A 23,614-nucleotide genomic window follows, 5' to 3' on the forward strand; every position below is an offset into this window, starting at 1 on the left:
GTGAACTTCCAGATGATGATGATGAATTAACCAACATACTTAAATCTTCCATCTTCTTAGCCAAGACATTTGTAAGCGCATCAAACTTTGCATTAATCATGTTGAATGGATCAAGGTCATACATTCCAGCAGCTTGCCTCTTTTGAGTTGGAGCTGGCCCTCTTGGACTACTCCAAAGATGAGTATTCTTTGCAATTTTCTCCAATAGCTCATAAGCTTCATCTTCATGCTTCATAATAAATTCTCCTCCTGTTTGAGCATCAATAATCCCTCTAATTGCAGGAGTGACATTGGTGTAAAAATTCTGATTTATCATCCATTTTTGAATGGCATGATGTGGGCATTGTCTCTCTAATTCCTTCCATCTCATCCATGATTCATAAAGAGTTTCATCTTCTCTTGGTCTGAAAGCTGTCATTTGGTTCCTCAATTCTTGAGTTTTTCCAAGTGGAAAATATTGTGCAAGAAATGCATCAGTGAGTTGCTCCCAATTTGTAATGGAGTTGTGAGGTAAAGAATCAAGCCAATCCAATGCTCTATCTTTGAAAGAGAATGGGAATAGCTTCAATCTTGCTGCATCATCAGATACTCCAGGTTGTTTTTGCATATCACAAATCATAGCAGACTTCTTCAGAAGTGTGTGTGGATTTTCAGAAGCATGTCCCCCGAATTGGGAATTTTGAATCATTTGAAGAACTCCAAAATCCATCTTGTAACTATTTGCATCAATTCTTGGTCTTGCTATGCTCTCTCTCAAGTCATCAAAACGAGGAAAAGCATGATCCATCATACTTTCCCTAGGCACATTAGCATTAACAACTTCTTCACCTTGGGCTGCATTTTCATTGTTTCGATCATTTCCAGCATTACCTCCACCAATTCTGATTCTTTCGTCAGCCATGTCTGCTTCTAATTCAGTTTCTCTCAAAGCTTCTTTTCTTTTTCTGGTTTCTTTCTTGTTGGCTTTACAAAATTTCTCTATTTCAGGATTGAACAATGAGGACGTGTCACTTATGCTTCTAGCTCTTCTCATAAAAGATTAAGAGTACCTAAAAAAAGAACAAACAAACACAAAAAATGAAAAGATAAATTAGATAAAACTATAAACAACTAAAATAATCAAGAATTCAATCTTAAACAAACAACTCCCCGGCAACGGCTCCAAAAACTTGATGTGGCCCAACCGCAAGTGCACGGGTCGTACAAGTAATATAGAAAAGATATCGTTCCCACGAGGAGTTGTATTATGATTGAATTTTTTATATAAAAAGTTTACTAAATTGAACTATTTTTGAAATTAAAGCAATAAATTGATGGGTATTAGAGTATGAGATCTATATGTGCAAAATTAATAATCTATCCAAGAATGTATTAATTAAACTAAAATTGCATCAAATTGAAATAAGCAAATTCAAATATGGCAAGATTTAAATTGGCAAGCAATTAAATTCAATGATAAAAAGGCGATTCTGGAGTTCGGGATTTCATATTCGAGCTATTTTGGGATTTTAAATTGGTTATCCAATCTTACGGAACTTACGGGTTTCAAGGAGATTAATTCTTAAATCCTTTGAATACCCTTTCGAGTGGGACAAAGAGTGCCTTAATCAATCTAATCCTACTTTCGTGGAGTTAGAGTTAATTAAGACCCATTAAGTTCCTTAATTAATCTATAAATCCTCTTAATCCTTAGTCTATTTCTAGATCTAAGTTAATTAAGTCCAATTTCTTGATTATCTATCACAAGGCCTTCTCCTTTCGGTGCCTCAACCATGGATTAAGAACATCACTTAATGGGATCCTACATTAAGCATGCCATTAAGCACACAAGAAATGAATAAAACTCATTAAGACCACAAAATATGGATTACCCAATCAAAATCTACAAAATATCTCAAATATTACAACCCTTACTCCAGAATCAAAATAAACTACTCACTATCCATAATATTTACAAGATATTCTGAATTTATATGGAAATAAAGCTTTAATCTAAACTAAGAAACAAAAAGCTCAACACTAGAAATATAGGAAAAATGTAAGAAAAGAAAGAAATCCTCAAATCTGGTTGAAAATGGTGTGGGAGAGATTTGTGTCTCTTCAGTTGCTGCTGCTCCTTTTTCTCCCTTTCCTTCTTGTCTCCCTTCTAAAATGGGAAATGAGGGTATTTATAGCATTTTCTGACATGGAGCCCTAAAATGGTGTGTTTTTAGGGGAGATTTTCTGAGGGAATCTTCTGGCAGCACATTAATGAAATCTTTGTGGGACTGCATAAGTCATGCAGTCCCTTATGCAAGTTTCGGCTGGTTTCTGGTTCACTTATGCAAAACTGCATGACCAAGTGCATAGGTTATGCACAATTCCGTGAGATTGCATAAGGGGGCGTGAATCTGCATAAGCCATGCACTCTCCTTATGCATAATTCGGCAGGTATTGGAACAGTGATTTTTCTCCTTATGCAGATCTGCATGGCTTATGCGGCAAGTTATGCGCAATTTGACCAATGCATATTTCAACTTTGAAACTTGTTTTTGGCATCTTTGGCTGTAGAGATCACTCTTCAATGGCAAAATTTCTTTTTAGTCCTTCCAAAACACTATTTTTCCTACAAAACAAAGTAAAAATTACAAATTAATCTAAAATTAATAATTATGAAAAACTAACTAAATAACTAATGAAATTAACTAAAAGTGACTAATAATCAAATAAAATGGCTATGAAATTAAACCTAAATGATTATGCAAAATGTATGCATCAATTTTCTCCACCTTTCTTCCCTTTTCTTCTCCCTCCCTCTGTTTCCTCTATCTCCTAACACTAAAACTCTCTACCCTAGCCTCTACATGAATGAGAATCATTTTAAATCTCTCAAAAGAGTAAAGGGCACCATATTCTCATCTCCTTCAAGTGGGTTGAAGAAGAAGTGGGAGAAACTCCTCCTAATAGAAACCTTAGCTAAGAGAGGTAAGCTTCCTCATTCTTCTTAGCTTGTTTAAAGACTCTAGGGTTATATTCTAGTAAGAGAAGCATTTAGATTTGGTTTAAGGTAGTTTTAGGGTTTTAATGTAAAATTTATGAGATTTAAGTAAAATAAAGAGTATTTAATTAAGGTTATTTTAAGTCTACAATTGTATTAAAAATACCTAGACTAGGAACTTTAAGACTTGATGTTGGGATTTGCAGTTGAAACGTTAGACTTTGCATTGTGAATGAATTCTAGGAAATTCTAAGTTCAGTGGCCAAATCATCAATGTTCAATAGTTGATTCATGTGAATAGTCACATAAACAATTTTAATTAAATACGTTTAAATCCTAAACTATGAAACTCTAAATCTCTTCCCTTGTGAGCATGAAATAAGAGGTCAGAGTCTATAATTAAGGGATCTTGAGGTGTGATAGTAATAAGTGAGGTAATAGAGTCTAGTAACCCTAAGGTAAGTAAAACCTGCTAATTAATCTTTTTAGTATAGACAATATTTATAAGATATATTGATTAATTTAATTTTTAATTGGATTAAAAATTCTTAATAAAATTATATTCCTTAATAAAATAGAATTTAGATTTAAATAGGAAATCAATCTAACTAACTAAATTAAAGATTTTTTAAATAATAATAAATTCTTATATTATTTTTTAGCCAATCAAAATAGAGGATAATTTGTCATTATCAAATTCAGCCATGTACTTTAATTAGTGCAATGTAGTATAAAAATATTTAAAATGTTTTCATATCTATTATTTTATTATTGTTAAAATATTTTCCACATCTACAATAAAATTGTAAAATAAAAATTTGAAAATATGATAATTTATTTTCATTGATAACTATAAGCTATTTGAGTATTAATTCAAATTTTCATGTATATTCATATATTTGATCATCAGATGCATATAATATATTTAGTGTTAAATAATTTAATTACACATTTTTATTATAACTTTATTGAAATATATGTAACTGCATATAGTAAAGATAAAAGGGAAAAATTGCCATTAATACTTTGACAAAGTGATAATAATAAAAAAAAAACATAATTTGAGTTTCACATATAATATATCATGCATACATATACATTAAATACATAAATTATGTTTTATTTCATTCGTATTAGAAATTAAAATGAATTTGTGATTTTTAGCATCAATTCTATCATGATGCTCTCCTCTCTCTTTGTCTTTCACTCTATTTTTTCTCTCTCTCTTATCATCATTCTTCTTCTCTTCTGTCTCCGTCTCTTTTTCTATCTTTCCCTTCTATCTCACTTTTTATTTCTTTATATCTCTATGGCAATAATATTTATAAATAAATAAAAATTAAAAAGTATAAGAACATCCACAATTAATAGTAATATATTATCAATATTGATTAGCTAGCTTTAATTTAATATTAAGTATAAAGATTAATAATTCATTAGAAAAAAAAATTGCTGGAAATCTATTATATTAAATTATGAAAACTTAAAATATAAAAGTAACTTATGTGATTATAATAATTATTAAATTTATTTAAATATATAAACATATGTCGAACTGACATCTTTATAACAGAAAAATGAAAATAATCTAATTATCATGTTGCTCTCCTCTCTCTTTTGTCTCTCACTCTTTTTTTTTTTTTTTCTCTCTCTCTCATTCTCATGCCCCTCTACCATCTCCATCTCTTTTTCTATCTTTCCCTTCTATCTCACTTTTTATTTCTTTATATCTCCATCACAATAATATTTATAAATAAATAAAAATTGAAAATATAAAAATATCCACAATTAATAGTAATATATTATCAATATTGGTTAATTAGCTTTAATTCAATATTAAGTATTAAGATTGATAATTTATTGGAAAAAAATTGTGGGAATCCTATTATTTTAAATTATGAAAACTTAAAATATAAAAGTAGCTTATGTGATTATAATAATTATTAAAATTATTTTAAATGTATATAAATATAATTATAATAGTATATATATATATATATATATATATATATATATGTTTTTAAAGTACTATTAAATAATATATAATTATATAACTATTAAATTTAATTATTTAAATTAAAGTATTATTTTTTAATGTTAGTCTAATTAATTTTATAAATAAAAAAAATATTTATTAATTTAAATATAATGAAACAAAAATAAAATATAATATAATATACATAAGTCTCTAATAAATAATAATGTGTAGAAATATTATTAAAAATTAAAGTGATAAACTAATATGCGTGTAGGTTTTGTTAAAGTATTAAAACATGTCCTTTTGGTTTTTTAAAAAATATGTTTGATTTTCCTATATTTTAATATTTTTAATAATCTAAAGTTAGGTTTTTTTTTAAGCAAGGCTATATTATTTAGATTATCATAAAAATCATTTGTACAATTAAAAATTAGGAATAATTATAAAAATATACCCAATGATCTAAAATTTTTATACTTATAAATTTTTATTTAATTAATATATTCACGCTTAACTTAAATTTATAATAATATATTCCTAATCTTATAAAAAATTCATATGTTATTACATTGTCATTAAAAAGATAATTATTTAATTTTATTAAATTAATATTATGAGATTTTATGATATCATATATTTCTGTATTCTGTATCTATTACTGAAATGCTGATGTGCTAATTTTTTTTTATTGAAATTAATTTAAATGTTATTAAAATTATTATAAAAATTGTATTTTTTTTAAATTTATGAAAAAATCATAACCTGTTAAAAAAAAGTGTTCTATTCATATTGTCGTTAAAAGTCATGGAAAAACGTGACTTTTTAAAATTATAATTTATTTAATTTAAATGGATAAAATTTATTTATAAATTGATTTTTTTAATTTATATTTACTTAATAAAATTATAATTAAAATCTATCAATAATTGTAATAATATTTGTAAATATTATAAAAAAAAGGATAATTCTTTTTTATGATAAATTTACCGCGTTATTTGTACTTTATAGAATTATAAATAGATAAATAGGTATGAATTATGAGTATTAAATATAAAATAAATAATTATTTAAATATAAAATTTATATAGTAATTTTTTTTTCTTATAAAAGCATTGAGGGGTGGGTTTAAACCATTTTATTAGTAAAATAAAATTTGAATAATAAAATTATTTAAAATTAATAAAAGAGTAAAAAAATTACCATAAACTTAATATTCTGTTGATTGACAGAAATCTCAAAAACCAAACAGTTCATAATAAAAAAAAAAACTAGTATTTTTGATATATTTCAAAGATTAATTTAAAATTTATAATAATTGTTCATTACTAATCCTTTAGCCATGTTTTGTATATAAGGATGGTAGGCTCGAAAAACGAGTATATAACATATAAAATTTAAATTTAATGTGAATATTATTTTTAAATATATATTTAAATTCATTTTAAATATAATTTTATATTATTTAAATCTAATACAAGTATAAATTTAAATTATTCTAAACATAATTATATATTATATGAATTCATTCTAATAGAATTCAATCAAATCAAATCTATATCTATATAACATATAAAAGTGAGAAGGGAAGGATATAGAATTTCTCAAAATACTCATAATTATTTTAATTATTTTCAAAAATACTAAAAACATATTTATAGTAATAGAGAAATGATTTGTCGCAAATAATATATATTAAAATCAAACTCTGTCACTAATTACAATTACTTCTTTTCTAAAAATTTGTAGCAGCAAAATTAATGTCGCTAATAGTTTACTATCAATAATAACTTTTAATGATGGATATTCTGTCATTAAATTTTTAAATAATTTTAATTTTTAAAATTATAATAATTATTATAAATTAAAATTTTAATATTTTTTAATAAAAATTTTACTTATGATAAAAATTCTTATAATTTTTAATATAGTAATTTTATAAATGTTATTAATTTATTAAAAATTATTTAATTTATAATAATAAAATTAATAAAAAACTACAGAATCTACTTAACTTATTTATTCCTTTTACAGTTGATGCTTTAGTTTTTGATTTGCAACAATACATTTTAATTTTTTTTAAATAAAAAATATATATATATAATGAAAGGATTTTTAAATGTTTGCATAATTTTAATTTAAATCATTGCTTTAATTTTTTAAATTTTGTTAAATTATTACTTTTGTTTTAAAAGAAAATTTTTTATTAATTTTAAGATTAATTAATTAATTAATATGAAAAAATTTTAAATTAACATATAAAAAAATTAAGTTGCAGTAAACACGTGTAATGCATTAATAAATACTAGTATACCCATAGTCGTCGGTAATCGCATACGGACGGAAGAAGAGTAGTTACCTTCCGTCATGGGTCCGAGTTGGCCCTTTATGGATGACCCCACACGTAATAATACTGAATATTTTAAAAATTTAAAGTTAATAATTTGAAATGAATTTGACTTAAAATAATTAAAAAAATGAAATCAATAAATGAATTAATTAATATAAATTATTGAATTAATAAGAAAAATACCAATTGTTTGTTTTTGGGGATATAACCTTTAATTTATATTATAATCATTAGTTTTTATTTAATAATTATCTTACTTAAATTTTAATATTTAAAAACAATAATAATCATTAAAATTAATAAAAATTAAAAATTTTTTAGAGAATATTTAATTTGATTATTTAATTTTTTTAATTTTTAATTTAAAATATATTTTTAAACTTATAAATTAATTTAAAAATAAATAAATTATTTAATAAAATTAGTAAAAATTAACTTTTAAATAATTTAAATATTTAATTAAAAAATAATTAAAAATAATTTAATTTTTTAAAATAATTAAAAAAATATATCATTAAATATTAAAATTATTACAAATAAATAATATTAATATTTTAAAAAATTATTAAAGTAATATAATTTTTTTATGTAATTAAAAAATAATTTTAAAATAAATACTTTACTTATAATTTATTATTTATTTTAAATAATTATTTAATTTATAAATTAAATCAAATACAATCCTATTTAATTAACCATAAGAATTTAATTAGAACAGTCTCATATTTTAAGATTTTTTCTTTTAAATAACAAAAGTTTCTTAGCGACAATAGGACCCTTGATCGCGCCTCAATCTTGCGCGTCACATACCCAACAAACGAAGCCATCTATGTCTGTCTCTCTCTCCTTTCCATGTCTCTTTTGGATAAACCCCCAATCAAGGCAGAATCGTGAATAAACCCTTTTAGAAGCAGCTTGATTGTTTTCATCTTCTTTGCTCTCTCAGTTTAAGTATTTTTTGTGAAATTTGCGATTTGCTTAAGTGAGTTCGTATAAGATATTTGTTCTGAACTTAATCTGAAGTGGGGTTCTTGCAATATTGCAAATTGAAGAGATTGAGGTGTGGATATAATTTCCGGGTAAGCTTTTTTTTTTTTCCTTTTTCACAATTTTAGTTCATAGTTAATGAAAGTTTGTTGAAATAGGGATTTTGATCATTCGATTTTAGTAGATGTGGTGTGAGAACTAATAGAATCTCATGTGCAAGGCTGAGGTTTGCTGTTTGGTGTTTTAATGTACATTTTCAGGCAAGTGCTTGGTGTTCTTTTTAATTTGAGGTTTTGGGCTTAGGCTTTTAGAGAACCCAATAGCTGGATTTGGATAAAAATAAGGTGTTGAAGGGTTCTGACTAGAATTTGAACTGTTGAATTTATATTCTGGGATTTGAAGAAAGGGAATATATTTTGGCTATCTGCCATGGGTGGCATTCAGATAGAAAGCTGCTGGTGAATTTCGTCCTTGGGTTTTGAATAAGCAACTTGAGATGGCAACTACTAGCAAGGCCAGAAATTTGTTTGAGGGTCTAGTGAGAGAAGGATCATTTAAATGGTTACTTAGCAAGCGAAGTTCTTTTGATGAAGAATTTGAGGAGATGGGAAGGTCTCCATCTGCAAGCAGGAATTGGATACCGGAGCTATCTCCACTGGCTAATGTGATTGTTCGTAGATGCTCAAAGTAAGTGCTGGTACTAGTTTTGTGTTCTATGCTTGTTCCTTATATTTGCTGTATCTATTCTTCATTTTTTAGGTTTTAGTTTGGTTTAAAACTTTCCTGTGGTGTTTAGTTATCTAGTTAATTATTAGGCGGCCGGCTAGCATTCTGCCCTTTTTTTCTTTTATGACATAATCTGATTGTTATCTCCAGAGATACACCATTTCTTTGGTTACATAATAATCATCTCCTCATGGACAAGGAAATAATGATGCAGAATCCTTGGCATCTCGGCAACTGAGCTGCAGGAAAGCTTCAATCTGAAGGCTTCTGATTCAATAAAGCATCCATGCCGGTATGCAAGGAACTTTTTGGAATACTGCTGCTTCAGAGCACTGGCTCTATCCATTCAATTAACGGGTCATCTAATTGATAAAAAGTTTCGACGCTTGACGTATGACATGATGCTAGCTTGGGAAGCTCCAGCAGCTGCCAGCCAACCTTTGCTTAATGTGAGTTTGTTCATTAATTATGTTGAGCTTTTCTATTCTAATTAACTGTATGCTGAAAAGTTGTTAAATTATTGTCTATGCCCTATGGTTCTTTGAATGCATCCTACTATCAATGAATGTGTATGGCTTTCATCTTTCTTACAGGTAGACGAAGACTTAACAGTTGGGCTAGAGGCCTTTTTGCGCATAGCTCCAGTAGTTCCAATCATTGCTGATGTGGTTATCAGTGAAAACCTTTTTGAGGTGCTTACTATGTCAACCGGTGGTCGGCTTCAATTCTCCACCTATGACAAGTACCTAAATGGACTAGAGAGGTAATCACATCTCCTTATTAGATATTGAGAATTTGTTTTTAGAATACCACTTGTTATCACATTTCCTTATAATCGTTGAGAACTTGTTTTTGGAATATCCTTTTCCGTCTTAAGTTACTATCATTTTCCAAAATGATGTTAGAATTTGGAGTTGCGTAGGTGAACTATAACAGAATGAGATTAATTTGAAGTCAAGCAGGCCAAATTACTCTGGAATCCTTTTTTAGAGAGGTTATGTGATTAGATAAAACTATTAGCCTCACAAGGGTTTTAGGACTCTTATCAAGAAAATCTCCCGCAGTCTAGGATCAAGTTGCATGACACAACTGAGAGAAGTAAAATTACTGGAACTTTACTCATTCAATAACTGATCCCCAGAATTTCAAATTAATTGAACAGAGACTATTAAATCCTTATCGGACTTGGGCTTCTAAGTAACAAAGAACCCTATTTTTATTTGACTACTTGACTTGTTAGGACTTAAAGTCCAAGCTCAGAATGAATTAAAATATATATATATATATATATATATATATATATATATATATAATTCAGCCCTTTCCAGCATGTCCAAAAATCAAAGATAAGCATGTAAAAAACTAAGCAGCAGCTAATTGATTGAATAAACATAAATAAGAAATTAAACTGCATTACTGCAAGTAGAAAAGAACTACTAGGCTTCCAAATCCTATATTGAATCTAGACTTAATATTTGATCTTTATGAACTTTTTCTAGAGCATCTTTTTGGCTTTCACCAGTTTCATTGTTTTTCTATTTCATTATAATCTATCATGTTCCTTTATGGTCTAGGAAAATATTCTAAAGTCATTGATAACTAGGATCACTATAATTCCTCAAGAAATCTTTTTTTTTTTCTCTCTCTTTTTAATGCCACCATAGGCCACAGATAAGGTGTTTCTTTGGTCTTCTGTTGCTTTATAATGTTTAGTTAGTAGTAAATTCCTATAATCTGGTGGAGGAGATTTTGTTTACCTCTATTTTCAGCTGAGTCATACTTGTTATTTGCAGCCTTGTTGTATTAACGATTAAACAACCAAACAACGTATAAAAGGCTGTAAACTAGCCAAAGTGGGTGAAGAACTTTCCTTTTGCAGTGGAATTTGCACTTTGATAAATGGAATACATGCTCCAAGAAAATTGAATTTGTGAGTTTACGCAAAATTGCTTTCATCCCCTCTAAAATGTTAGTTTTAGTCTGATAGTGGGGGACAAATCATGTATTGTTTGTAGGTGAATATAAAAGTCCCAGGATTTTGTTAACTGTTACAAAATTAAGGTTTTTAGGCTCATAAATTAGGGTACTTGTAGGAGAATGGCTAGGTAGATTTGAGGAAAATTCAGGATTCATTTATATTGATTTGCAGTAAAATAATAGGTTCTTCATTGGTTTTATATAAACCAGCAGATCAGTATGAATTTGAGAGCTTAGGAGAATGAGAGTGACTAGAGATACAGAAGAAATCCAGTTAAATAGGAAAAGGGAGAATAGTAGGTGATATTGACTTTCAAACTGAAATGTAAGTATACATGTGCCACTAAAGGTAAAGATTCAATCCTTGATTATAGACTAAACCCTAATAAAATTTCTAACTATTCATCAAGAAACCTAGAAAGTTGTTTGCTTCCCATTTATTGTTGGTTTGGAATTTTCCTAGGTTGTGATTACTTATCCTAAGAAGAGTAGGATTGTATGAATAATAATTAAGTCTGTAAATGTCTATGTATCTATTTATTTTTCTTGGGCTTTTGAAATGGAATTAGTATTTAAATTTGGAAAGCCTGCATACATAGTTTGCCCTCCTCTCTTTCTCTATTCTCCGCTTTTCTTCCCTCTACTGTTATAGTACCTCAGGTATTGTTGACAGCTTCAATACAAGTACCAATTTCTCTTCTTTTCTCACTCTAATCAGCTCTAATTAAAATTCTTATCCCAATCTTTCTCGTTTAATTCTTGATTCTAAAACTCAAGGTTTGCGATTATAAAAGCATTAGTTGGCTGGTTGGTTAGTCAACTTTCCTTACACCACCCAAGCTGTTCAAAAAGACTTGGAAAAAGACTAAAGTGCCATGTTACTGGCTTGCTTTAATCACAAGAAAACTCCAATCGTACTACAGGCTACAGCTATAAAGTTCAGACTTCTCAGGTATCACAAATTTTACATTGTGTATTTGTTTTGAGATAGTTGTATAAATATCCACATGGTCTTCCCTCATGGTCTTCTTTTTAGGATTATGGGCTTCTTTTAGACTGAGCAGCCAAACTTGTGAATATTGCAGTAGTTTGTTTCTTATATATGCTAGTTTCCTTTTGATACTTATATATAACCTTTGTCCTTTCTTTGTGCTTGTGGTCACTTGTTTATGTGATTTTCTGGCTATGAAAATAAGAGGACAAATGTATTGTTTCATATTTTGGATCTGCTAAAACTAACACTTGTTTGGCTATTATGCTTTAATGTTGACTTGCAATTCATTAGTGACCTGAAGTGCTATATGGTCAAAGGGAGTTAACATGTAATGGAAAAACTATTTTCGTTTATCACCTTAACTGCCTGTCATTTTAAAGAGAACTAAAACAAAAGAAGGCTTGTCCTTTGAAACTTTGAAACTGTCCTTTTAGCCTTCCTATGTGCTTTTAGTGAAACTGGACTGGAGTCAAGAAAAGTATTTTGGCATTATTTTTTTGGTACTTTGATCATCCTGTCAGGGTTTTAAAAATAAGGTAATATGTTTGATTAATGCATATTGGCTGATATGATCTGTGTGATTTATGATGCTATTTTTATTTGGTATGACCACATTTCTTTTTCATCTTTATTTTTTTAATGTTGCGGTATATGGGCAGCTAGGCACATATTAGCCAATTTTTACATTTTGCAATCTTCTGTACAGGGCAATAAAAAAGATGAAGAGCCAGTCAGAGTCTTCACTTCTTTCTTCTGTTCGATTATCAAGAAGAGAAAAGATTCTGGAAGTGGATGGAACAGTCACCACACAACCAGTTCTTGAACATGTTGGAATATCCACCTGGCCAGGTAGGTTCGCTGGATAAATAATTTGGTTCAATCATCTTTTCAAGTGTGCCTCTTTGTAAAACAGATGACCAATGCAAACAAACATTCTAATAGAATTTTTTGTAAACAAATATTTGGATATGGTACTATTTTCTTCTCTTTTTTCTTTTTTCCTTTTTTTGGAAAAGTTCATGTAATTCGATGTTTGACAATTTTTCTTATATATACACTGTCATGTGTGCAGGTCGGCTAATTCTCACAGACCACGCACTGTACTTTGAAGCTTTTCGTGTTGTATCTTATGACAAACCAAAAGTATATGATTTGTCAGATGATCTAAAACAAGTTGTCAGGCCTGAATTAACTGGACCATGGGGCACACGGCTTTTTGACAAGGCGGTCTTGTATAAATCTATTTCCTTGTAAGGCATGGTTCATATATGTTTCTCCTATTATTAAATAAGTATTTACTCCTGATTTCATCATATTAAAATCTACAATCTCATTAACTCTTGATCAAGAACTTCTGAAAACTGTGTTGATTATTAACCTGTAAATGTTTCTTGCAGATCAGAACCAGTTGTTATGGAGTTTCCTGAGCTTAAAGGGCACAGTCGCCGTGATTATTGGCTAGCTATTATCCGGGAAATTTTGTATGTTCACAGATTCATAAATAAGTTTCAAATAACAGGAGTTGAACGGGAAGAAGCTCTTTCAAAGGCCATCCTTGGAATTTTGCGACTACAAGCCATTCAAGATATTAGTTCTGTAAATTCTGTTCGTTTTGAATCTCTTCTTACGTTTAATCTTTGTGATCAACTTCCTGGTGGAGATTTGATACTAGAAACTCTTGCAAGCATGTCTTCCATGAGAGAATTAGAACGCACTAACAATTATAAGGCTGGAGGTGGAATGAATTCAATCTCATCCTTGGCCATGCTTTCCAATTTAGGATTTGTGTTTGGAACAAGTTCAAGTGATGCAAATGGGGCTGCACTTGCTGTGGGTGAGATAGCTGTGGGAGAGATGAGTTCATTGGAAAGAGCAGTTAAGGAATCTAGAAACAGCTATAAAAAGGTGGTGCTAGCACAAGAAACAGTTGATGGAGTTAAAGTAGATGGCATTGACACCAATTTGGCAGTAATGAAGGTGATACTGATAATATCATTTAATAACTTTCCACTTCTATTTGCAACCTTATATTGTGGAAGATGCTTCTTCCTCCCTTTGTTGTTTTGCTGTTTACTTGCCATTATTGTAATTGCATGAGAAAAGCTTTGATTGACTTGAAGTGCAGAATAATTTTTTGTCTCCTGGCAGTTATAGGCATTTTGAATAATCTCTTTGTCATCCAGGTTTAAGTGTCTGAATTTATGCTGTCAGATATGTGTATTACAGTTGCTTGGCATATCAAACTGTTTTTATTGCTTCATCAAACAAGACCTTATAAAATTCTCCTTTTTATTGTCTTCTTATCCAACACAACTGTGCCTCCTACTTCCACTATATGATTTCCTTATAATTTGTTCTCATCTGTTTGCAGGAGCTGCTTCACCCTGTCATTGAAGTTGGAAAGGGGCTTCTTTCCTTGGCATATTGGGATGATCCTGTGAAATCTTTGGTTTTCTGTTCTATTTCTTCTTATGTCATTTGGAGGTAAGACTAACTTTTTACATTATAGATTTCCAATGAGCATCTAAGGAAAGAATGATGAACAAAAATCAAGTTATTCCAATAATATTGGACTACATTTTCAAAATCAAGCTATTCCAATACTATTGGACTAAATTTTCAAGTAGTTAAAGCTTTAAACATTCATGGGGTTCCAATCTTTTAATTAAGTTGCTCCTAAATCTAAGTGTTGCTTTATCAGTGTTTGATCATATGCTTTTGCAGTTTTCAAAGCAAAGAATGGCAAAATTTTGCAGTAGCTCATTTCAGTGATTTTGTCCATACTGCAGGATTTACATAGGGATGTACCAAGAATTAGGTCATACCTAGCTTGTTTGTTTTTTGCCTTTTGCATCAGAATAGAACTAGATGTTTGATGATATGGTGGGGGCTGGTTGTCACTAGCACTGTTGTTAGAATCTTATGATTTTCGATTCGAATATTCGATTCCCCATCCTAGTGATTCGAACATACGGAGTGAATCATAAATGTACTTGAATCATATTATTCTCGATTCGATTCTGCATCCTAGTGATTCAAATCAGTGGGGTAAATCGCAAATATACCTAAACTATGACTAAATCAAAAGAATCAATAGTGAATGGGTGAATTGATATGAATCGACCAATTCTTCACCCGATTTGGTCGATTTCTCTATAGGGTTGTTAGACCTATAGCTTCAAAATTTAAGATTTCATTTCATTTTTGCTATGAGAAATGCACATAAAACCTTTCCTTAGCTATTTTTCTTCCACCAGCCTTTTTTCCCTCTTCTTTCTTTTTTTTTTTAATTTTTTTAATTTACTTCTCTAGTTATAGTTGTCAAATTATAGCATTTTATATTAATATACTCTAACCTTCTAATGTAACTTGCTCTTCTTTTTTATTATTTATTTGATCAAATTTAAATGGGAGTTCAAGTATATGCACAATGATCGGCATTGTCTACAATTCAAGAGTTCATTATTTATAGCATAAAATTATATAACATAATAAGAATATATTATTTTATAATAAAGCATACTTCTAATTAGCTAAATGATAATTCTATATTTATCAAAACATATAATGTGATTTTTTTCTTATTTTTTAGAACATATATTATTTTTAATTAATTTTGATAATTTTTATTGAATCTTATGATTTGATTTGATTGTCGATTCTCTATGCACAAAATAAAGATTTCGATTCTCGATTCAAATCGCAATTTGGCAATCATGCTCGCTAGGTTTTAGTACTTTTATGTATCACTCTCTTTGTATATAGTTTCTGGTAGGAACAGAAACCTGGTAGAGCAGTGTTAGGAATGGCAATGTGCCAGAGTAGTAGCGGATTTAGCTATCCCTTACCCTTCTCTCGAATGCAACTGTCCCCAACCTGTAACCCAGTGTTTCAGTGGAGGAGCAAAATTTACTCCATCTTTGGCAGGTTACCACACTTGGCTGTTACCCTCACCCATGTGCCTAAATAACTGCTCAGCTCACATTTGACTACACTGCATTTACCAACCTCTCCCGTCACCAGAATATTTTATTCATGCATTTATTGAGTCCAGCTAAAAAGGGCCAAACATTGCTTGTTTGAATGCATTGGGCATGTTAATTTTTTTTTGTTTTTCTTTGGTACCACATATTTCTCTAGTGTAACACAGATCAGTTACAGATCTGCTAAATTTCCCTCAGAATGCAATAATGTTCTCTGCGGTAACATCAACTTATCTTCTTAATATGTGAAGTTGGATGGGACATTGTTTAGCTTCACGATAGGTGTTTAAATCATGTGGACACCCATAGGGTAATTAGCTTGGTGGTAGGCAAACCTCTCAACTTAAGCAAAGTAACAACCCCCCTCCCCCCACCCCAAAAAAAAAAAAAAAAAATCACTCTTCTTCCCCTCCTTTATAAATCTCAACTCAACTAAGCTTTTATCCCAAAAATTTGGGGTCGGCTATATAGATTCTCTTTCTCCACTCTAAACGATTTTGGGTTAAATCCTTGAAAATGTGTAATGCTTCTAAGTCATGTTGTACTACTCTTCTCCAAGTCAGTTTAGGTCTACCCTATTTTTTTTTTATATTCTCTACCCTAAAGTGCTCTACTTGTCTAACTGGAGCCTCCGTATGTCTACGCTTCACATGACCAAACCACCTTAATCTCCCCTCTCTTAACTTATCCCCAATTGGTACTACTCCTACCTTTTCTCTAATAGTCTCATTACGGACTTCATCTAGTCTAGTATGGCCACTTATTCACCTTAACATTCTCATCTCCGCAACTCTTATCTTGGACACATACGACTTCTTCAATGCCCAACACTCACTACCATATAACATGGCCGATCGTATGGTTGTACGGTAAAACTTTCCTTTCAACTTATTAGGAATCTTGCGATCACATAAAACTCCTGTAGCACATCTCCACTTCAACTATCCGGCTTTAATCCTATGACTAACATCCTCCTCACATCCCCCATCTACTCGAAGGACTGAGCCGAGATATTTAAAGTGATTACTTTGTCCAGTATCACTCCATCCAAACTAACTCTTTTCTATCACCAGTTCGGTCTTTACTGAACTTGCAATGCATGTATTCTGTCTTCGTTTTATTTAACTTAAAGCCCTTTGACTCTAGAATACTTCTCCAAAGCTCTAGCTTTCTATTAACTACTTGCATCTCATCTATCAGAACTATATCATCCGCAAACATCTTGCACCAAGGGATACTCTCTTGTATATGTTTCGTTAATTCATCTAAAACTAATATAAAAAGGTAAGGGCTTACAGTTGAACCTTGGTGTAATCCAACTGGGATAGGAAAATCTCGTGTCCCCTCCCACTGTGCGCACAATAGTAGTTGCACCTTAATACATGTCTTTCAACACTTGTATGTATCTAATAGATACCCCTTTTTGTTCTAACACTCTCCATAAGACATCTCTTGGAACACTATCATAAGCCTTCTCTAAATCGATAAAAATCATGTGTAAATCTTTCCTCGCATCTCTATATTTCTCCATCAAGTTTCTAATAAGAAAGATCGCTTTCATAGTTGAACGACCAGACATGAAGCCAAATTGATTGGGAGAGATAGAAGCATCATGACGTAGTCGATGTTCCGCAACTCTCTCCCACAATTTCATAGTATGGCTTATGAGTTTAATTCTCTTATAGTTTGAACAACTCTGTATGTCTTCCTTATTTTTAAAAATAGGTACTAAATACTCCTCCATTCATTAGGCATTTTCTTTGAATTTAGAATCTTATTAAACAATTTAGTTAACCATGTCACTCCCATATCTCCCAAACACTTCCACACTTCAATTGGTATTCTATCGGGTCTACAGGCTTTACCCACTTTCATTCTCTTAAGTGCTTTCTTTACTTCTAAAGATCTAATCCTTCTAATATAATTCACATTCTTTTATGTTGCTTTGTAGTCTATATTCACACTATTACCATTTTGACTATTATTAAAGAGATCATCAAAATAATTTCTCCATCTTTCTTTAATGTCCTCATCTTTCACCAACAATTTTCCTTCATCCTTAATGCACCTAATTTGATTGAGATCTTAACATTTCTTTTCTCTCCTCCTTGCTAATCTATAAATATCTTTCTCTCCTTCTGTAGTTCCAAGTTTCTCATATAACTTTTCAAAGGCCTGCGCTCTTGCTTGAATAACTGCTTTTTTTGCTTGTTTCTTTGCTATCTTGTATTGTTCATATGCCTCATCATTATCACATTTAGATAATTTCTTATACCATTCTCTCTTTCTCTTCATTGCCTTTTGTACTTCCTTATTCCACTACCATCTCTCTTTTGAGGGTGGTCCATGTCCTCTAGACTCTCCAAGTATTTTTCTAGCTACTTCTCTAATTTTTGATGCCATCTGTATCCACATATCATTGGCTTCCATATCCAACTTCTATGCTTCGGACTCGAGAAGCTCATTTTTGAGCTTTACTTGCTTTACTCATTTGAACTCCCACCACTTTGTTCGAGCTACACTATTTCTTCTAACCTTACTTGAATTGTTCCTAAACTTGACATCCAAGACCACTAACTAATGTTGACTTGTTAAAGCCTCTCCCGGAATGACCTTACAATCCTTGCATAGAGCTCTATTTGTCTTCCTGGTTAAGAGAAAGTCAATTTGGCTTCTATGTTGCCCACTTTTAAAAGTCACTAAATGTGACTCTCTTTTTATAAAGTAGGTATGTGCTAGTATTAGGTCGTATGCCATAGCAAAATCCATAATATTTTTTCCTCCTCATTTCGGTTGCCAAATCCAAAACCTCCATGAACATTCTCATAGCCTTGCCTATCACTTCCTACATGTCCATTCAAATCTCCACCGATGAAAACATTCTCTTCATTCGGTATGCCTTGCATTAAATCATCCATATCTTCCTAAAACTTTTGTTTACTCTCACTATCTAGTCCTATTTGTGGGGCGTAAGTACTAACTATATTTATTGTTTCTCCTTCTAATACTAGCTTTGCTAGTATAATTCTCTCCTACTCTTTTCACAGCTATTACAACATTTTTCAACGTCCTGTCTATGAATATGCCCACACTGTTTTTATTTCTCTCCTTTTCGATAAACCACAGTTTGTACCTTAAATTACCCACTTCCTTACTTTTCTCTCTTACCCATTTAGTCTCCTGAATGCAAGCAATATTCACTATTCTCCTTTCTAAGTTATTCACAAGCTCCATTAATTTTCCTGTAAGTGATCCAATATTTCAAGTATCAACCATGATTCTCCTCCTATCATGTTTCTTCCTAATTTATCTCCTTCTATGATATCTTCTATTGTTCTCTATGCCTATCTGATGTTCTATTCTACTATCTGTCCTATGGGCTAACTTCTTTACCCACACCCGTTCATGATGTGGGAACCTTTGCTTATTTAACACCACACCCGGGCGCTGGCATGGCGCATCGCTTTTGGTGAACGCCCTATACCCTTGTATATTTCTCACTACACCCGGGCTTCGATGTAGTGCGTCGTAAGTAGAGGAGGCCCTAACGTTTATATCATTTGAATCCATATCATAAAATGTGACGAAATTTTTACGCTGGCTGTCACCTACCGCAATCATTCTCCTTTATCTGGGCTTGGGACCGGCTAAGCGCAAACTACTTAGATGGAGTTCCCCTCCTTTATAAACCTAAAAAAGAAAATTTTTCTTTATGTCGTGGCATGTGTGTTGCTCTTGTTTAGACTTCATGCTAAAAGAGTGAATCTTATTTCTTTATTGGATGTTTTTGAGAATATTATATTTCTTTATTGGTTTTCCTTTTTTAATATGCGTTATAACTCTGGATTTAAGATTGAGCAATAAGAAAGGATGGTTGTAGAAACAGAAAGGGAATTCTCTTGGATAGTTTGTTATATGTTTGATAATATTGTCCCTGCACGCATCATATCATTAGGTTTATTTCACGAGAACGTAACTAAAAGGATGTTTTTCTTAGGGGAAGGTTGTCTTATGCCTTTGGAATGGTGCTTATCTTTCTTTCAATCTTTATGGTGCTCACGCGATATTGTAACCAAGGAGGCCCCAACAACGGACTTAAGGTAATAGCACCTCCACCAATGACCACAATGGAGCAGCTTTTGGCTGTTCAGAATGCAATTTCTCAAGCTGAACAGCTCATCCAAGATGGAAACATTTTCCTTCTCAAGTTTCGTGCCTTATTGCTGTCCATTTTCCCCCAGGTTTCTCTCTCTGTCCTTGCAGGCTTAAGCATCTTGATGCTTTATTTTTTTCTTTTGACATAATTTTATCAAAAGCGTGGTTCGTATCTTTATTTTATATTCAAATTTATCCCCATGTTACTCAAGCATGTAACAATACTTGTTTGGTGTCTGCAACGACCAGGCGAGCGAGAAATTTGCAGCAGCACTTCTATGCATGGCTTTAATCCTACTTTTCATACCTATCAAGTACATCGTTCTACTCACCTTTTTGGAGGCATTTACAAGGTATTCACCTCCAAGGAAAGCAAGCAGTGAAAGATTGTCGAGGAGATTGAGAGAGTGGTGGTTTAGCATACCAGCAGCCCCTGTAGTTCTTGAGAGAGAAAAGGAAGAAGACAAAAAGAAGAAATGATTGAAGCTGTAATTTTAAGTAACAAAATACACATTTATATGTACAGTTATCAGAATATCTGGGAAAGTGTAAATCTCAACAAGAAGTAATGATGGAAAAAAAATGGAATAATCTGTTTGCATCTCTGTTAATAGGAGTGATTGTGAAAAATCTTGTCCGTATTGTGCAAGTCCTTTTCCTGGATAATGCTGCTTGAAGGTTTAACCAAAGAAAATATTCCATCCAGCCTGAGCTCAGGGTGGGCTGAATTTGATGTGAATCTGTTTTTAACTTCTTTTTCTAAAAAAAAATTATTTTTTTTCATAAAGAAATAAAGAAAAATGTTAAAAAATATATATTTTCACTTAAAATAATAAAAAACAATCTTGTAACTCAAAAATTAAAAATATATATTTATATCTTTAATAATTGAAATATGAGTCTTATTATAAAGAAAAATAATTTTAAATCTTAGTTAAGTTTTTTAAAATTAAAACACCAAACTCTATTGGTCATTTTTTTTTTATATATTAACTTTACTTTTGAAGTTTTATTTCAATTTTTTTAATTGTTTTCTTTATAATAAAATCGTAAAATATAATTTATTTTAACAATTACTATAAAAAATTAATATAATTTAAAAAAAAAATAAAGCAAAAAATTTTCATATTTACAAACATTACAAATAAGCAAAAACATTTTTTTTTATTGGTATATGGTCACAAAGGATCTATATGTATATTTTTGTTTTTCCTTATTAAATCAGATGAATATTAATATTATAATTTAGATTAAAGTAAAAATAAGTGAATTTAAATTTGATATATTTTAATAATAAAAACTTCAAAACAGTAAAACAGTTTTTCAAATTATTTTTAATAACATTTTAAATGATTTTTTTTTTTTTAAATAAAGTTCTAGTCTCAATGCCAATTACCAAATAGGCTCTAACGTGTTACTCCAACCTGTCATGGTGACCCAGTTTAAAATTATGATTAAGAGGTCAAAAAATTATTTTTTTGAAAAAATAATTTTAGATATTAAAGGTAATGATTTAAAAAAATTATTTAATTATTTTAAATTTTTATAATTTAAAATATTAAATTTAATTTTAAATAAATTTAATATCTTATAAATGTTAAAAGAAATTCTAATAATAATATGAAAACATACTTCAAATATGACTAGTTTTTCAAACGTATATTACGCGATGTCTCTATTCGTAGTATATACCTGTGATTTTTTTGTTTATATTGAATTTTGACTTATAATATAATATTATCATAATATATATATATATATATATATATATATATATATATATATATATATATATATATATATATATATATATATATATATATATTTATTTAACATTCGATTAAATTTAATTTATTTTCATAATATTAAATTACTATCATACTTAATTAAAATTGATTTATATTTTTCAAATTTTATATGTTTAATTTATTAGTTCTTAATAAATAATTAATTTACTTTTAAAATTATCTTCGTTCATAAATAACAATAATGTTTTTCTCACGATTAACAATAATGTTGGTGTTTTTATATTAATGATAACTTTAATATAGTCATTCATCATAGAAAAATTAACAATGTAAAACAAATAAATGAATGATTCTAGTCAAGAATAAATTATATAAAAAAAATAGATTAATAATGCAAGCATCACTTAAATATCTGAGAGCTCAATCTTCATTCTTTCATGGACAACATGGAAATTGAAATATTTGTCACTTTGCAAATTTTGTTGGACAAAATGCTCCATCTGTCATTTCTGTATTAGGCTTATCTTATAATATATTCAATAATATGAATGAATTAAATAGTCATACGAATCCTACGAATCATGGTAGTGCTATATCATTGAAACTAGAATCAATATAAAAACTCGCTAATCTCAGATGTGTCCATATGCAAATAATTTTGTCACTCAAGGCACTGCTCCAAGAAGGTTCCATTTGCATATGAAATTTTCTGCTATTTCTTCTGAAAATAGAGTGAAAAGAGATATAAATCACAAAAAAGATGAAGATGAAATGCAATAAGTTGTAGTAGAGATAAGTTTCGTAAAGTGATGGCATGTCAAAAGTCATTCAAGATGCACACATATTGGTCCATTCCAATTGTCATGACTCAACCTATGGGTCGGACCGGCACTAGAATCTGAGTCAGCCTAAAGCCCCCGAGGCCTGTAGTAAGCCTAATTATTCCTTAACCCAACTCTAAGGCCCATTTGGGCTCAATTTCAAGAATTCAAATACATTCTTAGTTTTGCCACGTGGTCTTTAAATTAATTTTTAAAAATCATTAAAATTTTATATTTTTAGAAAATCGAACCCGATTTTTAAAACCTAAAAAATCTCAAATAATTTCCCAAAATTTAACTAAAATAAAATATCAATATTTACCTAAAAATAATAAATTTAAAAATTAGGGGTGTTACATTCTTCCCCCCTTACAGAAAATTCGTCTTCGAATTTTACACATGGCAGAATAAAAGTATAGAATTACACATTGGATAGATAAGGGTACTTGTTACGCATGTCCCGCTCTGACTCCCAGATGCACTCTTCCATTGACTGACTCCTCCACAAAACCTTAACCATAGGGATCTGTTTTGATCTTAGCTGCCTCACTTAGTAGTCCACTATGGCTACAGGTTGATCCTCAAACGTCAGGTTTTCTTTCAGCTCTATTACATCCGGCTGTAGCACATGAGAAGGTTCAGGAATGTATTTCCTGAGCATGGAGATGTGGAATACAGGATGAACGTGAGAAAGGTTGGGTGGTAGCTCCAACTGGTAGGCAACTGCCCCAACTCTATCAGTAACCTCAAAAGGTCCAATATACCGAGGTGCTAACTTGCCATTCTTTCCAAATCTCATGACTCCCTTCATCAGAGAAACCTTCAGGAATACATAGTCGCCTACTGCAAACTCTACATCCCTCCGTCTAGGATCTGCATAACTCTTCTGCCTACTGAAAGCTGTTTTCAATCATTCCCTAA

At 30.3% G+C, this 23,614-nt stretch overlaps 1 protein-coding gene and 1 non-coding gene across 3 annotated transcripts; both read left to right on the forward strand.

Annotated features, from left to right (window-relative positions):
- The first annotated feature begins 326 nt into the window (after nucleotides 1–326).
- On the forward strand, nucleotides 327–433 carry LOC131178058 (small nucleolar RNA R71). The gene has a single exon (XR_009147188.1). It is a non-coding gene; the product is annotated as a small nucleolar RNA R71 (small nucleolar RNA).
- Nucleotides 434–8,062: 7,629 nt separating this feature from the next.
- On the forward strand, nucleotides 8,063–20,735 carry LOC110661943 (uncharacterized). Of its 2 annotated transcripts, XM_021820781.2 has the most exons (10): nucleotides 8,063–8,381; nucleotides 8,550–8,976; nucleotides 9,230–9,464; nucleotides 9,609–9,778; nucleotides 12,693–12,835; nucleotides 13,059–13,236; nucleotides 13,384–13,963; nucleotides 14,358–14,470; nucleotides 19,967–20,210; nucleotides 20,374–20,735. In XM_021820781.2, the coding sequence occupies exons 2-10, from the start codon at nucleotides 8,786–8,788 to the stop codon at nucleotides 20,602–20,604; spliced, it is 2,085 nt and encodes a 694-aa protein (XP_021676473.2). In that variant the 5' UTR covers nucleotides 8,063–8,381; nucleotides 8,550–8,785; the 3' UTR covers nucleotides 20,605–20,735. The 2 variants fall into 2 exon arrangements, with proteins under 2 accessions (XP_021676473.2, XP_021676472.2); XM_021820780.2 differs by having other exon boundaries at nucleotides 8,063–8,976.
- Nucleotides 20,736–23,614: the final 2,879 nt, after the last annotated feature.

This window comes from Hevea brasiliensis, chromosome 2, assembly GCF_030052815.1.
Source record: "Hevea brasiliensis isolate MT/VB/25A 57/8 chromosome 2, ASM3005281v1, whole genome shotgun sequence".
Lineage (NCBI taxonomy): Eukaryota > Viridiplantae > Streptophyta > Magnoliopsida > Malpighiales > Euphorbiaceae > Hevea > Hevea brasiliensis.

Excerpts from the sequence above, each read along its gene's own strand:
- LOC110661943 (XM_021820780.2), top strand. The coding sequence starts at position 8,786 with ATGGCAACTACTAGCAAGGCCAGAAATTTGTTTGAGGGTCTAGTGAGA. Across the intron at positions 8,977-9,229 it reads ATTGTTCGTAGATGCTCAAA|AATCCTTGGCATCTCGGCAA; the intron begins GTAAGTGCTGGT and ends ATAATGATGCAG. Across the intron at positions 9,779-12,692 it reads TACCTAAATGGACTAGAGAG|GGCAATAAAAAAGATGAAGA; the intron begins GTAATCACATCT and ends TCTTCTGTACAG.